This window comes from Periplaneta americana, chromosome 13 (assembly GCF_040183065.1).
Source record: "Periplaneta americana isolate PAMFEO1 chromosome 13, P.americana_PAMFEO1_priV1, whole genome shotgun sequence".
In the NCBI taxonomy this organism is placed as follows: domain Eukaryota; kingdom Metazoa; phylum Arthropoda; class Insecta; order Blattodea; family Blattidae; genus Periplaneta; species Periplaneta americana.
Window position 1 is genome coordinate 38,578,178 of NC_091129.1, and position 19,842 is coordinate 38,598,019.

Here is a 19,842-nt window from a genome sequence, read left to right on the forward strand (position 1 = left end):
TGTTTTAAGTAGCCTACTGGTTTATTTAGCTTCGATGAGTTTGGTAATAGCGAATGGTATTTGGCCAGATGAGGTCGAGGATTCGCCATAGATTACATGACATTCGCCTTATGGTTGGGGAAAACCTCGGAAAAAACAGTACAGGTTTTCTTAATTGGTGTATATTATGATTAGCAAATGTTAAGTTTATCTAACGTCTAAATGAAATGAATATGATAATGTCAGCGAAATGAGTCCGAAATTTGCAGCAGAAGAAGATATGAAATACAGAATAACAGATTATATAAAAATATATGGATCATGTGCGGAAACTAAGAGGAAGGCAGAAAATAGGAAAGACTGGAGAATGTTGGGTTTGCAGTGAAAGACTGGCCTTGGGCAGGACACTATGAGTGAATTAATTAATTAATTTGATATCTGACTAAAAAAATAAACAGTCCTCATATGAGGGCAGAAAAAAGTTATTTCTTTTTAAAGAGAGTCTTGGAGAATGTGAGCATCCCATTTCTACCGTTTATCAAATTTAGGTCAAAGGAATTTTATGACTTCTATAGTGGTCTATGTTTTCAAGCATAGATTATTTTCAAGTGAATAATACTATTAAGACTATGTACTGTATACAATAGATATTGAGAGGTTCAAGAATATTGGAGGATTATGAGAATACATAGAGAACGAAAATGATTAATAAATATCGGTATTTTAATATGCTTCATGTCCAATTCTGTGGAGTAACGGTTAGTATGTCTACCCGTGAAACGAATAGGTACGGATTCAATACCTGGTTGTGCTAATTTACTTGGGTTAGATTTTTTCCTGGGTTTTCCCTCAACCCAATAAGAGCATATGCATACCTTCGGTGTTGGACAATAGATTCATTTCGCTTGCATTATCACCGTCTTGTCGTTCAGACTGCTATATAACCATACCAGTTGAAAAGCTTCTTAAAATAACCGATTCAAATAAAAATATATGCTTCATCTTTATCATTATCACCATTACGATCACATCTTCACCTTCTTTACTTTCAACTTTACAGTGACGTGCCAACATTACATGTCCGAGTTCCTTGTTTGATTTAATGTCTGAAGTTCGCTTAACAAGAAAGCTTCTGATAAAATTAATTTATAGCCTACCGTTTCACATTATTTTTGAGAATAAATGATGTCAACGAAAATTATAAATGAAAGAGTGTTAAGATTGGGTGACAGACACAGGGTATGTGAATTTGAGAGTATGACAATCTTACTCCAGTTGTCATTAATAGAGCCTCCGCATCCTCCCATTTCTGTAGGAAGACTCTCCTTTGGGACTTGCTTGTGAAACTCGGTGAGGTCAGTTGCATGAACTTGTATCTGAAACGTGAGACAGTTTTGTTTCACAAAAATAAATGGTACATCAAAGAGAGAAGCGACTAACATCTTAGAGGCTCAAAATGTATCAAATTTTTCTCCTCTAATAACTATTGTTACCTTAATAGATAAATTTTGTATGACGAAAATTTAATCTTTACATAGATCTATAATAATGACAATTATGTGCTTAGGTATAGTTTGAGGACCTGAAGAGTAGGGTAGGAAATTATGATGGAGAAGTGGTTGGGCTGTCGGAAAACAAACAATAAATGATAGTGGAGAAAGACAAATTAACTTTTGTAAGAAACATGAATGTTTAGTGACTAATACTCTATTCCAACATTGAAATGTGCATAATTTTACTTAGAAGGAACGTGGTAGAAATCCACAATTTATAATAGGATTATTAAGAGGAGGGGAAAGTAAATTTTGAATTTTTCGTAATTAATGTACAATTTTATAATTTTGTGTAGAATTACTACTGCAACAACTAAAATTCGAGATTAGATTTTAAAAAAATTGGAACACATATTTAAAAAACAGAGTACAATAATTCACTGAATTGATAAATCTCTGCCATTTTCAAAGATGATATAAAATTTTTACAAAAAAATTACTGCTGAAAGGACGTTCTTATAATGTCTTTAACACATTTTCATTTATTGGTTTTCATATTTTTTGATAAAGAATTACATTTCAATAGATAATGAATTTTAGTGATACTTTTATAGAATTATGGAGACATATTTTTCAAATGGAACAAAATAACAAATTCATATAACGGAGGAAAGTTTCCTAAGAGCCTAAATAACATGTTTGCCAAATATTATTAATGTAGCTTTAATATTTCCGAAGATATATAACATGGTATACGAAATAAAGGGAAGAAATTGAAGGTACTGGAAATTGTAAAGTTTAGTGTAATTTGAAAACTCTGTGCACCAGAGATTCAAAATTGTATCATTGCATCACAGTAGCCGGCAGGGCCATAAATGCACGTTAAATATTATGTATAAATAATGTATTTTTCACATGTAAAAGAACCTGCTACATAATGATTTTTTATTTTAGTTTTACTATAAATAATATTACTATCCTTATTAGTGTTTGGCATATGTGACTTCGAAAGAGAAGAATTCATAGTCTTAAGTCTGCTAGAATAAATAAATAAACAAATGAAATAAAATGGATGGGTGGATGGTTGTTTTAATGTAAAAAACGAAATTCACTCTTTTTCAAGATATCTAACCATCTTGTCCCTTTAATGAGAAAAAAACGGAAAACAGTTATAAAATATTATGTTAGAGAATACAGACAAGCAGAACGTACGTAACAGTATCATTATATATTGGTAGGTAAGATAAGATATTGAAAAAGGAAGGCAACAAAGTTAAATAATGAAAAAGGATTGCTCATAAGGAAATAGATTCACTAAAAGAATTTGAGCAAGACAGTATCAAATTCATATTTCAATATATTTCAATATATGGTATTTTCAAATGAACGGGACTCCTACAGAAAGGTATGGTTATCTAAAGTAACTATATTTTAGGCTGCTAAGGAATGCCCGGGAATCCTGGTTTGGACAAATACATGGTTGAGGTTTTTTTCCGGGGTTTTCCCCTCAACCCTTTAAGAGTAAATACTAGGTAACTTTCGGCGCTGGACCCTGTACTCATTTCGCCGGAATTGTCGCCTTCATCTCACTCAGACGATAGAAAATCATATCAGTTAATAAAGCGTGTAAAATAACCAATTGAAAAGACAGTGAGACCAAAATGCGGATGTGTTTAGCTATATGTAATTCTAAGAGTTAAAAATTACAGTACTGGTATTAATTAAGGCAATTTGGTTAAAGAATGATTAACATAATGAAGGAAAGTTGATATATTAAAAATAAATATTCTACAAAAGTAACATCTGAAGAAAGATCATATTCTAGAGACGAAAAGCAGTCTTTCTGACAACCGGCTTCTGAAAGTAATCAATATCTGACAGACGTTTACATTATGTACATTATAATAAGCTATTTCATCTATTTATACACTATCAAAAAGTGTATAGGTTTACATTAATGAAACATTATTTACACAATTATGCACCATTTACAAAAATACAAGGCTGTAGTATATCAAATAAGATACTTTTCATGATAATGCACAAAACTATACATTGTAGTGTAAATAATGTTTGATCAGTATCGACTTAAGTTCTTTAAGATAGTGCAAATAATTGAAATAATAAATATTAGCGTAATAAAATTGTTATAAAGTATATGATTTTGTCTCATGACCAGAATATTGTACGAAGTGAAAATTTCAAAATTGGAGATTCATCCTTCGAAGAGGTGGAAAAATCAAATATCTGGAAGCAACAGTAACAAATATAAATAACATTCGGGAGGAAATTAAACGCAGAATAAATATGGGAAATGCCTGTTATTATTCGGTTGACAAGGTTTTGTCATCCAGACTGCTGTAAAAAAAATCAGAAAGTTAGAATTTATAAAACAGTTATATTACCGGTTGTTCTGTATGGTTGTTTTGTTCCCCCCAAATTTACAAAACAAGAGTCGCGTGGTCAGTCAAGTATTTCGCTTTCTAGATTAATACACCTCGTCCAAAACCGTATAAAATCTATTAACACTTAATTTTTAGTCTCCTAGCAGAATGAACGGTCCGGAATCATAAATCAAACGTCAAAGATGTGTTGTAATTCACGTACCCTCGCCGCAATCTTAGAAGACAGGACAGATTTGAGTAAGTCGGCGATAACAGCAGCAAAAGGCTGTACGTTGATGAAGTGGACCGCTTTCAGCCGTGTACTGAATGCTTTCTGAAAAATAAAAATTAAAACAAGTTATATCATAGACCACAAACTATTTCTTTTTTAGGAAAATGTGTATACAATGTATATTTATTTGGCACCATACTTTAATACAGGGCCGGGCTACTGGACCAATAACAGCAGTGAGCAGTATAAGCACTAGTGAGGAGCAAATGTTAGCGCGTGTTGGCTCTGTCACGTGGTCTAAAATGTATTCGTATATTCGACTGCATTAACGTGACGAGATCCATTGTTCCAAATTTTGACAGAAAAAAAAAACGTGTTGAAATGAAAAAAATACTAAAATAATCGTAAAGAAAACAAATGAATATGTTTAATATAAATGATTTATTTGAAATATTTGATGAGGGAATAAATATTTCTTGCACTAGAAATTGAAAATTACTTACTTGTTTTTATTGTAAATATTTGGATATGAAGCGATGTATAGTTTGTTGTAAATATTTAAGAAGTAGCAGATAGTTTGGTGATATTTTTTAGGATAGATCAGAGTTGTTCAAATGAAGAAGATACATATATATTTTTTTTATTTTGTACACACTCAGTTGTTTCATGTATTTATATCATCATTAACTAGTATTTTGAAAATTATTATTTTAAATTGATGGCATAATAGGTAATGATTAATACCCTGCCTAACTAGGGAATGAGATTAATAAAAGAATTTAATTCTGTCAATACTTAACAGTGAGAAATACATTAAAATTTATGTTATACCAAAAAGTAACATTACATATATTTTAAAGACAAACGTTTTCGCCAATTATATTGGCATCTTCAGGTCGAATAAAACATGTTAACAAAATGAACACTTGGTCTTAACTAGTTAAAACAACGTTAAAAGTAGAATATAAATTAAAACAGTTAATAAAATTGAGTGATGCAGCCACCAGGTTGTATGTAGGAAATGATGTATGGTAGAAAGCATGTATGACGAGGGGGACGGCAAGACCTCTTCTATTATTGCGGTAACAGTTTCGAAATCAAATTAAAGATGCTACAAATTGGGCGGTCGTGTTGCCGAGTAATGGTGACAGGATAAAACCCTGTAATTAGCAAAGGATGGTATGAACAAAATTGTTTGAAAATATTATTTAAGGTCATATAGAACGTTACTTACAAGAAGTTGAAAGAGTTGGCTGGAGTTCATGAGAGCGGCAGCACGACTGACCTTTACATTAGGAAGTAGCTTACAAAGAAAACTGCTTACCCGACAAGACTAGTAAATGATCTGAAGTTACTTCTGTATAATTTTAAACAGCGGGTTATTTGAATTTAGATATTGTTTATTGAGCAGGTGGCTATTGTTACTATTAGAGTGAGTGATAATGTATAATTCTTCAGCAGCATTCATGTAATTGTGATTATTGATAATTTTGAGAACCTGCAAAGCATCTTCTATACCCGTGATTTTTCATACCATCCTTTGCTAATTACAGGGCTTTATCCTGTCACCATTACTGGGCAACACGACCGCCCTATTTGTAGCATCTTTAATCTGATTCTGAAACTGTTACCGCAATACTATGTAGAAGAGGTCTTGCCGTCCCCCTCGTCATACATGCTTTCTACCATACATCATTTTCTACATACAACCTGGTGGCTGCATCACTCAATTTTATTAACTGTTTTAATTTATATCCTACTTTTAACGTTGTTTTAACTAGTTAAGACCAAGTGTTCATTTTGTTAACATGTTTTATTCGACCTGAAGATGCCAATATAATTGGCGAAAACGTTTGTTGTTAAAATATATGTAATGTTACTTTTTGGTATAACATAAATTTTAATGTATTTCTCACTGTTAAGTATTGACTGATTTAAATTCTTTTATTAATAATAATAATATAATAATAAAATAATACTGTGATACAATGCTTTGTGCAAGGTTTGAGGCATAAGAACTTCATAGTGTTTAAATTTAAAATATTTAACTTTATGGTATTTTCATAAAATTTGCAACTTTAAACTGTTGTAGCTACGAAACCCTTTCGCCCAATGATCAAAATCATGGTTTATTTTGATGATGAGAAATTAAAGTTTATATTGACATACAAACAGATTGTATTGTATTGTACTTAACGGACCAATATGCCATTGAAATTAGGGAATGAGATGTTTTTGGAAAATATACTACTTATGTTCGTCTTCTTCTTCTTCTTCTTCTTCTTCTTCTTCTTCTTCTCCTGCCTGTTTAAGGAATGGGCGCAACACACGTTCCGATGGTAAATTCTGTATTGATCCGTCCAGCTCATCTTCGGACATCATAGGTCACGTTTTCCATTTGACCTATACAGTAGGGCAATATGTGGGTATCTACTACTGGTCATCCGCTCTACCTACAAGTTGTCTCCATTTCTCTTAATTTTATTAAATTGGATTCAACAAGATCCGTCTATGCTTATCTTTAAAACAAATTAACTAACAGTTATTTCTAAATATTACTTAATAAGTTTTAACGTTTACGACTCTACAAAGTCATCAACAGAAAGTTACGCCGTAGGATATGTAGGAGATTGAATGTTCGTTTATGTGATCTACTGTAGTATATAGGCTAACACTAGTAAAACTAAACAAGTTACAAACAACAGTTATGAAATACCATTATTAAAACCTAATGTGATAAAAATTTAAATTATAAAATCAATAAAAATGCTTGTGTGAGCAGCTGCATCAGTATATAGTTAAAACGAAGATGGAACTTCAGCTTGTTGCACAGTCTGTGAGAGGGGATCACATAATTACAGTGCAGTGTCTTGTGTGTAAAATTAAAACACAAAAATTGAGTATCACGGTGGAAGTTCTGATGTCTTTGGCAGCTAGACGGCAGTTTCTCTTGATATGTTCATATTTCAGTCACTATGTTCTTTTCCTCCAAATGCCTTTTGATCTCTTCACTCCTGATTCTGTTTCTTACTGTTGCTCCAAGAGTTTATCTCAAAAAAGCGCATTTGTGCTGTTTCTAATTTTTTTTTCTGAACTCAAAACCATTGTTCCAAGCCAATATTTTAACTTACTTTTGATATAACGGAATGAAATTTTAGCTGTACTTCTTTCCTAAATGATTTAACAATAGTAATATGCGTTACAAGAGCGGTACGTTGAAGTTTTCATGTTCGAGGAAAAGTTTGAAAAAGCGAAACGTAGTTGAGCTTTTTTAATTTCCGAGAATTGAAAGGAAACGTACCGCTCGTGTATCGTACATTATTTTGTGCGAAGATCGTTTATTACATACCTGAAAGAGGAATTTCTAATTAGTTGCAATGAAATCTCCATCTTGGTTTCTGTTCAATGACGGCAAATTTGCAAACCAAAAATATCTATCTTCAACATTGTTGTTTTAAAATGTTTTCTGTGTTTACTATACTCCAGCAGCCGTGATATACGTCTGTCTTTTTTTCCCCCAGTCTATGATGAGTCTGGAATCTTGTTGAATTTTCACGGCTTCCTTAATGTTACTTGCATCACGAATGCAGTAACTTTAGTGGAGTTTTAGAGTTTACTTAATTTTTTAAAATATTTAAAAATAATAATTAACAGTGCAATTTAGGTGAAATTGCAGTGGTAAGTTTGCAATTTATAATTATTACTATATTGAACGTCTCTAAAAATAATATGTTAAAAGCCTAAAGCAGTAAAACCAATATGTCACTTAAGCGGTAAGAAGAGGGATATTGTTATGTGTGTTAGGTTGGGAATACTGAATGTGGAATTTTAGACTTTCCACGGATTGGTTTTGTGCGGAAACCAAGCAAATACGCACGATCTCGCACAAAATATATTTTTATGCACATATTTATACCTTGATATTTTTGGGTGTTTACTCATAATTACTGTTTAAGTTATTACGGAAATATTTATTTTGTGAATATTTAGGTGTACATTTCTCGCAAATTCTTAGTAGAAGGATGTTTACCTAAAGGAAACCAAGATAAGTTTAAATGAAATTAATTTTATGTTGACATCTTACCTTAAAGAAGAAGAATAAAAACGAAAATGTATAAAACATGCAACTGTTTGTGGTGGAAATATGTTTTGCGGCATGTAAAGGAAGCTCTGGGGCGTGATAGATGTCTCTCAACAAAAATTAATATTCAACTATCTCCCAAATTTAATTTTTGACACTACATAACCCAGATGTTGAAAAGCTAGCTAAATAAGACAATACCACAAATATTAATAACAATTGACTGTACTTAGTGTTTTGTATTTTGCGGCGCAGTGATGAATTCTTGTATGTCACCAGGAGAATGTCTAATGGTAGTTATACAAGACATAAATCATGTATACATACATATGAGCTATTCCATCTCAAATCGACCGAAATGTAGAGAAAATTGACCTTGCAATTTTTAAATACAATCAAACTGTTTCTTTCCGTAGACAACTGTGATACAATGCTTTGTGCAAGGTTTGAGGCATAAGAACTTCATAGTGTTTAAATTTAAAATATTTAACTTTATGGTATTTTCATAAAATTTGCAACTTTAAACTGTTGTAGCTACGAAACCCTTTCGCCCAATGATCAAAATCATGGTTTATTTTGATGATGAGAAATTAAAGTTTATATTGACATACAAACAGAATTTCTTACTTATTACGGAAATGGAGAAATTGAGATTTCTCCTCATTAAGACGCCTTTGCTAACGAAAAAATATTTTAAAAATATATGGTTAGATTCCGCATTGAAAGTACAAATAAACATATATTTTTTACTGGAGGTACGTTGATAAGAAAGTATTGAAAATGCCAAATAAAGAAAATAAATAGTACGCGCGTGAGCTAACCAGCTGACTGTGAAACGGGAGCCAGCCAAGGCAAACAAGGCCAGGAGACATAAACACGAGAAGTGTCGTCTAGCAGCGCATGGCTGTGCTAGCTTTATCACAGGTTTTCATAAACACAGGAGTAAAATGACAAAAGAAAGAAGACTGCATCCAAAAATTTAATAATCAAATGTTGCTATTTCTTGCAGAAAACTTCCACACCACCTTCCGCAGAAGAATATGTTTTAGAATAGTTTAGTTTGGGGATACGTTTTCTTATATATTTTCTTATTTTTCACGCCAATCACAGTGAGTGTCTCGTTTAAAGTAGTGAGGGTTGCCTTGTCAACACTTTCCGTTTCACTCTTACCCGATTCTTCATTATTACTGTTGCAGTTATTACCACTACTCTCAACTTCAACACTAAACTTGGCTGAACATTTTCTTCTATGACTTCTCTTGATTGAACTGCGTTATCTAAAGAATGTGATTTATTTACTTTCAATCTGAAATATGTACATAATCGAATTATCTTTTGGTACTTTTCAGGTACACCAAATGTTTCTGCAATCAAACGGGATACTTTAAGAAGCTCTTTAACATTGACCCTTTTGTGACGCGTAAGTTGAAGGGGATTGAAGCAGCGGTCACCTGAGTAAGATCTGTCCTCCATTTTAAGCAACCAATGTAATAAATTTTATTACAATGTAGAAAATGTTTATATTACGGAAGCGCTGACGAAAGACACGCATTTAACTCGATAATTTGATCGATATTTTTTTAAATACTTTATCTTACATATCGTTAATGGTTTCACAAATATGCTTTAACGAATAACTTATAATCAGGGAAAGGATTTATATGTAAATACATATTTACTTATAAAGCTAATATAATTTATATTTTGCATTATCTTTATGTTTCACAATGTGTAGGGTTGAAAAATTCTACTTTTATTTTCCATATTTTTCCATATTTTAGAGTTTAGTACATATTTTCGTTAATTTCCATATATTTTCCATATTTCATATAAAACAGTCCATATTATATTAGGTTTAACAATAAAACAAAACAAAATTCCATTAACTTTTAAAAATACATTTCAACAATAGAGATTTAAACACATGTTCAGTAATCCCTTTAACATCAGAGTTATTTGAAAATTAGCAGTCCTATCAACAATGGGAAAGTAAGTTACAAAACTGTATTAATTTAATTTAAAATTTTTAACAGACTTCAGTTGTGCAGCTCAACAGTTAAATGCCAGTCAGAGTACACATAGGTTCAGTTTTGTAAATCATACTATAAAGACGGTAAATATGCCAAAAGTACGTCATTCAGTCAATTTAAAATCAAAACTAACAAGTTACATTTCAGAATTTAAAGAAGATGGTTTATCAACTGACAATAAAATATTATTTTGTAATTTGTGTCAGTGTGCAGTATCATCTACACAAAAGTTCCTGGTGCAACAACACATTACAACTAGTAAACATCAGGCCAACAAACAACTAAATTCCAAGCAGAGACAATTGTTTTTAACACAACCAACAACATCGAATGTAAGATCTGAGTTTAACATCGACCTGTGCCGTTCTCTCATCTCTGCTGATATTCCTCTCTACAAACTAAAGAATAAGGTCTTCAGGGAATTCCTTGAAAAATATACTCAACATACAATCCCGGATGAGTCAACACTTAGGAAGACGTATGCTCCATCCATCTACGATGAGACAATACAGAAGATAAGAGATGAAATTAAAGATAGTTCAATTTGGGTTTCCATTGATGAGACTCCCGACAAAGAAGGTAGACTTGTTGGTAATGTAGTTATCGGTTTGTTAAGTGAACAATATTCTGAACGAATTCTTTTACATTGTGATGTTCTAGAAAAGTGCAATAACAAAACTATAGTTAAACTGTTCAACGAAGCTATGGGTATCCTGTGGCCAAAGGGTATTATGTACGATAATGTGTTATTCTTTATTAGCGATGCTGCCCCTTATATGGTCAAAGCTGGACAAGCATTATCTGTTGTATATCCTAAATTGACTCATTTTACTTGTGTGGCGCATGCATTTCATCGTGTGGCAGAAGTGGTCAGAGACAATTTCCCTAAAGTAGATTTGTTGATTTCATCAGTGAAAAAAGTATTTCTCAAAGCTCCCAGTAGAGTTAACGTGTTGAAAGAAATGTACCCTGAAATTCCATTGCCACCAAAGCCAATTTTAACTAGATGGGGTACATGGCTAGAAGCAGTTGAATATTATGCCGAACATATAGACTCTATTAACAATGTTCTCCTTGCATTGGACTCTGAAGATGCAGTCTCAATTGATACTGCGAAAACAGTTACCTGTGACATAAGTGTGAAGAATGACTTAGCTCACATTCAGCATACATTTTCATGCATCATAAAAACGCTCAAAAGTCTCCAAAATAGGCACCTTTCACTATCTGAAAGTTTTGAAATTATAAATAGTACTGTGGAACAACTGAATCGTGGTAGAGGTAAAGTTGCAGATGCAGTAAGAGCTAAGGTGGACACTGTACTTTCAAAAAACCCTGGATATGAAGAACTACAAAAGGTTGTTGCTGTGATGAGTGGTGAATCAACAGTGAAGATTAACTTGGACTTATCCCCAGCAGACATTGTGAAATTGAATTATGTACCAGTTACTTCTTGTGACGTCGAACGCTCTTTTAGTCAGTATAAATCTATCCTCAGAGACAATAGAAGAAGATTCACTTTTCAGCACTTGAAAGAAATGTTTGTAACCTATTGTTATGGTAACAGACAATAAAAATTGTGTTTTGTTGAAACTACATTGGAAGATAAGGTACGTCCATTATATTTTTTGTTTAGTTTGATTAAAATGTACCAATATTTAACGTACATAGTCATTTTTTTTATAATTTTAAGTCCATATTTAATTCCATATTTTGGTAAAAATCCATATTTAATTCCATATTTTGGTAAAAATAACTACATATATATTTACATATTTCATATATTTTTAGTCCATATAAATCCGTTCCCTGCTTATAATAATAAATATAAACTTGAAAAATACTGGGTCACAACACTTGCAATTATAAAATGCACAAGCTAGAAATTATGCCAGAAAATTATGGATTTTTAAGATCTTCTGATTTTAATTACTTATCATCTCCTGATGATATTTACGTTTCTCAATCTCAAATTAGACTTTTTGGAATGAAAACGGGAGATGCCATAAGAGGAGAAGTTCGTCCACCCAAAGATGGAGAAACTTGGCTACTTGGCTACTTTTCCTCGCATGCTGGAGACTAAACATGCCACACAGTTGTTTCAGAGCGTGGCGTGACTCCTCCTCCCAACGCTGGCTTATCATCATCTCTTGGCCAGCGCGTGCGGTACTGCGCCGTTCGAGTCTAGGCGTGTGAAAATAATTTATCTAATACCCTCGAAACTTATTGCCGTACCACTAAGCAACAACAATGCCGAATCCCTCTTAATAATGCAAGGTTTTTTCTCAATATCTTTTTTTACATTTTTACAAATTAGCAAAAAACCTAAAAGTAAGTAAAATCACATTATCTGTCTCTCTGTACACAATAAAACTAAGGCTTACTTCTTAACATAACCTACCAAATGTCAGCTTCAAAATGAGCTCTCGTTCAATGTTCTGCAGTAAATGGTTCCAGAGTTCTGAGCGCTGAAAGAGGCTTGTTTTTCTAAAATACGCTAAATATGTCGCTCAACAATACGAAAACCGTTTGACTTTCGATAGTATATTTTTGAAAATGCACTCTCCTCAGCACCTTGTATAAATAGGAAAAAAATTAGAGTATTAAAAAGTGCGAGGTTTTTTACTGATCGATTTCATATGGAATAGCCCATATAGTATTCTTATAACAGTCATGCTAGCCTACGTTATCGGTTCTTTTCAAATGCTCTATCTTTAGCTCGATTATATAAATTTATTTTCTCGAATACGAATGTTCTAATTATTTTAAATATCTTCATTTCAATTCCATTTAAGTCTATCAGCTGTTTAGAGAGTCTAGATATAATTCCTATTATATATATATATATATATATATATATCTGTATTTTGTAATGCGCTCTGCACAGCTGTTTAGCTCTGTATATAACAACAGTCTAGTGTACATAGACACGAAGCTTGAGTTTATGCGGGTATTAGGAACAATAGACTGTGCAGGTACTATTTCGCATTGACTGTAATGAGGCGTTAGTAGCGAACCTAGTGGTTAGCAGTTATCTATGGATGCATATTTACTATGTATTGAGCTTCGTGACTGTAGGGTAAACATTGGTAATTTCGTGGCAGTGGTTATTTCGTGATACTTTTTCTTTGCTCTTTTGTGAACTAACCAATTGTGTTACGAGATCCAAATTTCCGCCAAGGGATTGCATATGTTGTCCAGTTTCCAGAAACATACAGCTAAGCTTTATGTGACTATTGTAGTTGCTTCAGTGAGCTCATATGTTTGGAGAGAGCAAGTTTGCGTCGACTTCTCAGGCATACAAATTTTGTGGATGTTTGTAATTACATTACAGGCTTATTATTAACTGTAAGCATATGATATTTGGTACAAAGATTTATTGTATCTTCGTGAAATTTTAGGAAATGTTTTTGGAATTTTAGATACATCTGTAGTCGCCATATAGGCTTAGCTTTACTGATAGAAATCTTAGCTGTTTGAGGCGAAATTTTGTGGAGCATTAAGTGTTACAATTTTTAAAATAGTATAAAATGTATTACAATAGGAATTTTAGAAATCTGAAGAGAAGATGTGATAACAAAAAAGAAAACGGAGACGCAATGGGTTCAGTGTAGCTTCTGTTTGATTTGTTATCATGCTAAGTATCACTGATAAGTGCGAGATGACTTGCAAGAATTGTGACAGAAGATGGAACATGGCTCCACCATTTTGGACCGGAGACAGAGGTAGACAATGGAGTGGCATCATGCAAATTCACCAAAGAAATAGAAATTCAAAAGTACACCTTCGGCAGGAAATGTTATGGCTACTGTGTTTTTAGTTTCAGAAGGACTCTTGCTTGTGGACATCATGCCACACGGAACCATCATTAATTCTGACGGGTATGTTGCAACTCTCAAGAAACTTCAAGTTCGACTGAGTTGGGTTCGACGACATCGGGAGAAGCAGGATGTTCTGCTATTGCACGACAACGCACAGCCATATGTCAGTCACTAGACCACAGACCAGATCAGAAAATTCGGATAGACAACACTGAAACACCCGCCTTACAGTCCTGAACTGGCACCGTGCGATTACCATCTCTTTGGTAAACTGAAGGATCCCTTGGCGGAAAGAGGTTAGAAGATGACTCCCTTGTGCACGCTGCTCAAGAGTGGCTCAGACGTGTTGGTCCAGACTTTTACAGTGCTGGTCTTCAGGCCCTCGTTCCTAGGTTACGTAAGGCAGTTGAAAGGGACAGGGATTATGTGGAAAAGTGACATTTTGTTCCCTAAGGATGCATCTACATTCTGTGAAAATAGCAAAGCTGTAGGATAAAAATATAATTTTTAAACAAACGTTATGCATTACTTTTGGAGTTACCCTAGTAATATAGGCTATAGTAAAGTCCGTAATAAAAGTGTTCACCCTTTCAGGGCAAAGAAGATCCCTTTTCAATTTCAAATTTACTTTGATATCATTCTTATTATGTGTTGATATGTATTTCTATGTTTTCTTGCTATGAATATTAGACGGAATTACTATGTTTGAAGTCTTGTAACAATAAATGAGAATTTCATTTGGCTTTAATAAATTTTTCCACAATTCTTCTACCTCTCACGAAATTATCAATGCAATATCACGAAATTACCAAGGTTATCACGAAATAACCAACCTTTCAGCTTAAGTTGTAAAAGTGGTTTTTGGTAGATATTCAAGAACATATCCAATCTTTTATGTCTCCAGATTTGTACAGCAAGTTATCGTCTTTTAGATGAAAAAATCGGAATAAGGATATATTTACACATTTGCATTTTAAATTAGTTTTCATGAAATTATCACGAAATTACCAATGTTTACCCTATATACTAGACAGTGATATAACTGCGAGAGCTGCCAGTATTAGGCTGGGTCATAACGGGAGAGTAAAATACCTTATACTAGATCTCAGATACCTAGTTCAGTGTTAAGACGGCTAGTAGAGCAGTGTCCATTAGAGTAAATATCGCTACACAGTTTCACTGCTCTAGTGGCCGTCTTAAAACAGAAAATAGGTGTCTGAAATCCAGTGTATGTAGGACATTTTACTCTCTCGTTAAGACGCAGCTTTATTCCTTGAGCAAATCGCTCTCTATGCTCCACGTGATGTTAAATTGCCGGCCATGTAATCAGTGGCGAAACTTCAGGGTAGGCAGGATAAACTGGGTTTTCCGAAATATTTTCGAAGAAGGGGCAAGATAATTTTAGAATTTAGTTAATTTAAAACAGGAGCGTTTCAGCGTTTCGTTTACTTTTTAGCGACGTAAAGCTCGGTCTGCGAATGGACTGATTACTACGACCGTTCGTAGAAAGTGCGGTGAGCACCAGTGTTGCCAAGTCCAATTAGCAAAAAACCACTGCACGCTTACAAATCTCACCGAATATGTAAAAAAAAACCCACCAGATTTTCGTTCCTATAGATTTTTTGTACTTTTGTTAAATAATGCGCAGATAAGATATAATAGTATGAATAATTATTAAAATCATAACATACACCACTCCGTCTTAGTATAGCCTCTAATTTCAAGATTTACTGAAATTCCCATGTTATTTCTAATTTTGGTTTAATGATAATACTTTGAATGCACTTCTGAATTTCACCAAGCAAGACATAGACCCTTGCATTGATGGTGAGAACTCGGTAATTCTTTTAACGGGTTTTAATATGATATCTCTTTGTACTAGAAAACTTTACAAGTAGACTACTGTAGTAGTAATGTTGAAATTGTTTCGTTTCATTAAGTTCGTCGCGCACCACTATACTTTAACGTTTTCAGTAACTTTTTGGGCTGTATTGAATTAAGAAAACCTTGATTTGTTGTAGAACATAATGGAAACCTAGTCTAGCAATATTTTTCAGTGTTTCCGTACATTTACGTATAACAACGAAAGAAACGCGCTATCATCGAATTTATTTCTCACTTTGTGTATTAAGACTGTGTTCTGTTTTTGGTTATGTCATTGGGTTGTGCGTTTAACTGCAGAGTACATTGATAAGGCATCTAATATTGCAAGACAAGTATTTTCAAAATATAATGGCCATCGTCGAAAGAGTTGTGAGTGTTGTATAATATGCAATCTGCCTTAAAGATGTGTTTGAGAATTACTGCAAAATCACTAAAAATTTCCAATGACATTAAAATAAACTACATTTGCCACTGCCCACTGTTTAATGAAATTTAGCCACTGACAGAGGACCAAAAAATTAGATTTAGTGGGTACACCACCGTGTTGGGAATACTGTTGAGCACTGGAAAGTGAGGGGAGCGGGCAGCTGGGTATGCGTGCGCAGGTTAAGCTGGCAGGATTCAAGGCTTCTAAAAACTCCTCACAGGTTGCATTATTATCGACCTTGTAGGCGAGGGATTGACGGGGAAAGGAGAGCGATTCTGACGTCACAAGATAGCTGAGCGCGCCAAAGCTCAAATGCTTCAAAGCAGTATCTCGTGTTATTTTCTCGTTCATGTTGTTTTGAATGCATTATGACAGGTCAAAGGTGTGCTGTTGCGTTATGCAACAATTCTAACGATAGAAATAAAGAGTTGACTCTCTTTACCATTCCTAAAGATTTAGAAATTAGAAAAAAAAGTGGATAATTGCGTGCAAAAGACAGGATAAATTCAATCCTGATGCAAGCAGATTATACTCTGATCATTTGAAAGATGACGATTTTGTTCCAGATTTTCGAGCAGCTTTAATGAAAATAAAGCCGAAACGACCGACAATGTTAAAGCCTACAGGTAAGTTTGAATAAATCACGTAGGTCTATATAAGTAGCCTATGTTAATACCAACTTTATATAATTAGATTAGGTTCATCTATGTTAACCTACAAATTATTTTCTTTCTTTTGTAATCATGCTACTTATATAACAAATACTAACTACTAATGCTACTACTAATACTAACAGTTGCATACCAAAGGGGTGGAGGGTTAACGACTGATACCAGTGATGTTTTTTCACTATAATTCTCATTATATTGATTTTATATTAACGATTTATGACATTTTGTCATTATGGCATAATCAATGGGTTAATCATAATAGCCTCCAGTGACAATTAATTGTTGAGTTATAATGATTATTGTAAATGAACGTGTTGTTGACATTTCATTACCGGCCCTTTTTCCAAACTTTAGAATGAGATATTAAAATCAATCAATGTTAGATTTTTTATAAACATCCATTTAAAACAAAAACACCACCATCTTGGCCCTTTTTAAATTTTAGTACATTATTCTAGCTTTTGAAGGTTTAACCATGCCATCACCAGCATGGCTCTAAGTACTTTCAATAATACTGAAAAATTCTACAATGAGTTTCATGGCAAGAACACGATTAAAAAGGGGCGGAATATTATAAAAAGAACCATAGAATATGTGGCAATATTCGTACATAACGTTCCACGTGAAATTTTATTGTTGATTGTACGGTCAAAACTAGGTTCTTTATACGACTCTAGTATGTGAACACAAGACTGGAAACTAGCAGACGAAAACGGGCGTCAGACACTGAGAGCAGACGAATTGTTAAGAAATACAGAAAAATAATGCAGTGACAAGTGTAAGTACAGCTTTTACATACACGGTATAAACATTTTCAACGTATTTATTTTATTCCATGATACGTACACACTTGGTTTATATTCCTTGTGATGTTTTTATTTGAGGCGATTATTTTTATAATCCACACTTATCATTGAAAATAAAGAACCAATCAGCATTGACTCTTCACCCGTCATCAGCCAACTAGCTATTTGATTGGCTATTGAAAAACGAGATAACCTATTGAAAGTATAGAAGCCTTGGACAGGATTCAGCCACAGAGCGCTCCTATGACATTCGCCGAGAGATATTGTTTTCAGTCGGGCGTGAAGTTAATGGAGATACGGTGTGCATACCCACCGGTGTTCCACTAGCCTGACCACCTTAGGCTGGGTCTACACATTGCGATTTTGCAGGACCCGTTTTATTACCTCCTGCCTGACGGGATGTCCTTCATCGGTCTACACATTTCCCACAAAAACGCAATCCCTCGTTTGGGTGATCATAAATTTGAGGCCCAGCCGAAGGTCCGTTATTGTAGTCTGACAGCTAGTCATTCAAAACTGCAAGCTCTGTGTGTGAAGCTGCTAGGTTGCTTAAGAATCAATAGAAAGAAGATCCTGGGTTCATTCTTTTTGTGTCAATGAAAGGTTTGTTAAATTTTAAAATTACTTAAATAAAACAGTATTAAGATAACATTTTTTTTTTTTACTTTATCGAATATCCAATTTCTTCGACGAACTCTTGATCATCATCTTTACAGTACTATTTTCAGAATATCCTTAAGAGTTGTGGTCATCCTATTATCAGCAAAACAATCTCGATAACACATTTTAATTAGGTTCACAGATTTTAAATTCTATAATGTTTGCAGATAAACAAGTGGTATTTGCCAATTTAAGATGATGAGTTACAGATAGCCGTTCAGTATTTATGCAAGTTTACTGTAGAATATAGTTTAGGAAGCTTAGTTAAAAAGACAAAAGTTATGGCATTTTTAGGAAAGTATCACATACGATCAAAGATAATAATTATTAACCCTTCAGTGGTAACGTTGGGTCTACCAGACCCAGACTAAATTTATTTTAAATGTAACGTAATTTGGCAACAATGGATTTTCCTCACCTCCCCTCTACCTTTCAAATTTACGTTCCTCTTTAAATATAAGTGGCTACAAACATTCTACAGTTGATCATTGTTGAGTGAGGAAGCAATTTACGAGGTCTGGGTCTGACAGACCCAACGTTACCAGTAGCGTTACTATTTCGAGGTAAGTTGAATTGCAAATAATCGTGTCTTTGTAGTATAATGTCTTACTATTTCAACAATTAAATTGTTTTAAATTATATTCTTAAAAATCTGTTATATTTCTAATGTTTAATTTTCTTATAATGTACACTTTTCTTATAGTGTACAAAATGGATGAAAGTTATGAAGCTCGTGTTGCACGAATGCAAAAAATGTTACAAAAAGAAGTAAATAATGAAACATGTGAGCCAGAAGAAGAAGAAGAAGAAGAAGAAGATGATGATGATGATGATGATGATGATGAGGATGATGATGATGAAGTTGCAGATCCTATCTTTTATATAGGAAGTGACCACAATACAGATACCGATGAAGGATTTAGTGAAAATAACAGTGATGAATTTAGTGAGAATGTCAGTGAGGAAACCAATTGCCAATATTTCATTGGGAAAGACGGTGAAACAAAATGGAGAAAAGAAGTGGAAAATATGAATATTCGTGCTCGACGTAGTAACATTGTTACTACACGTTTACCGACAGTGAGACAAGGAGCAAAGAATGCGCATTCTATACTAGACACATGGTCTCTATTTATAGATGAGGAAATGATCGATATAATTGTGAATAATACAAATAAGTACATACTAAAACTCACTGCAAATTATCATTCTGAGCAACGATTCACTCATCCCACCAACAGAAATGAGATGATAATGTCCCTAATTGGTTTGCTGTATATGGCTGGTTTGTTGCATGCAGGAAGACTGAATGTCTAGGAACTGTGGAAACGAGATGGAACAGGTGTAGAAATGTTCTTGGCCACAATGTCCTTG

The 19,842-nt window shown here is 33.6% G+C and overlaps 1 protein-coding gene across 2 annotated transcripts in view; it reads right to left on the minus strand.

The window, feature by feature from the left end:
• Window positions 1–19,842, minus strand: part of LOC138711812 (alpha-tocopherol transfer protein-like) — a 131,897-nt gene that overhangs the window by 13,411 nt on the left and 98,644 nt on the right. For both annotated transcript variants that reach the window (XM_069843064.1, XM_069843063.1), the window contains exons 5-6: window positions 4,080–4,190; window positions 1,250–1,355 (exon numbers count right to left, since the gene is read on the minus strand). In XM_069843064.1, coding sequence (XP_069699165.1) covers window positions 1,250–1,355; window positions 4,080–4,190 — 217 coding nt within the window. The remainder of the gene's footprint in view (window positions 1–1,249; window positions 1,356–4,079; window positions 4,191–19,842) is intronic.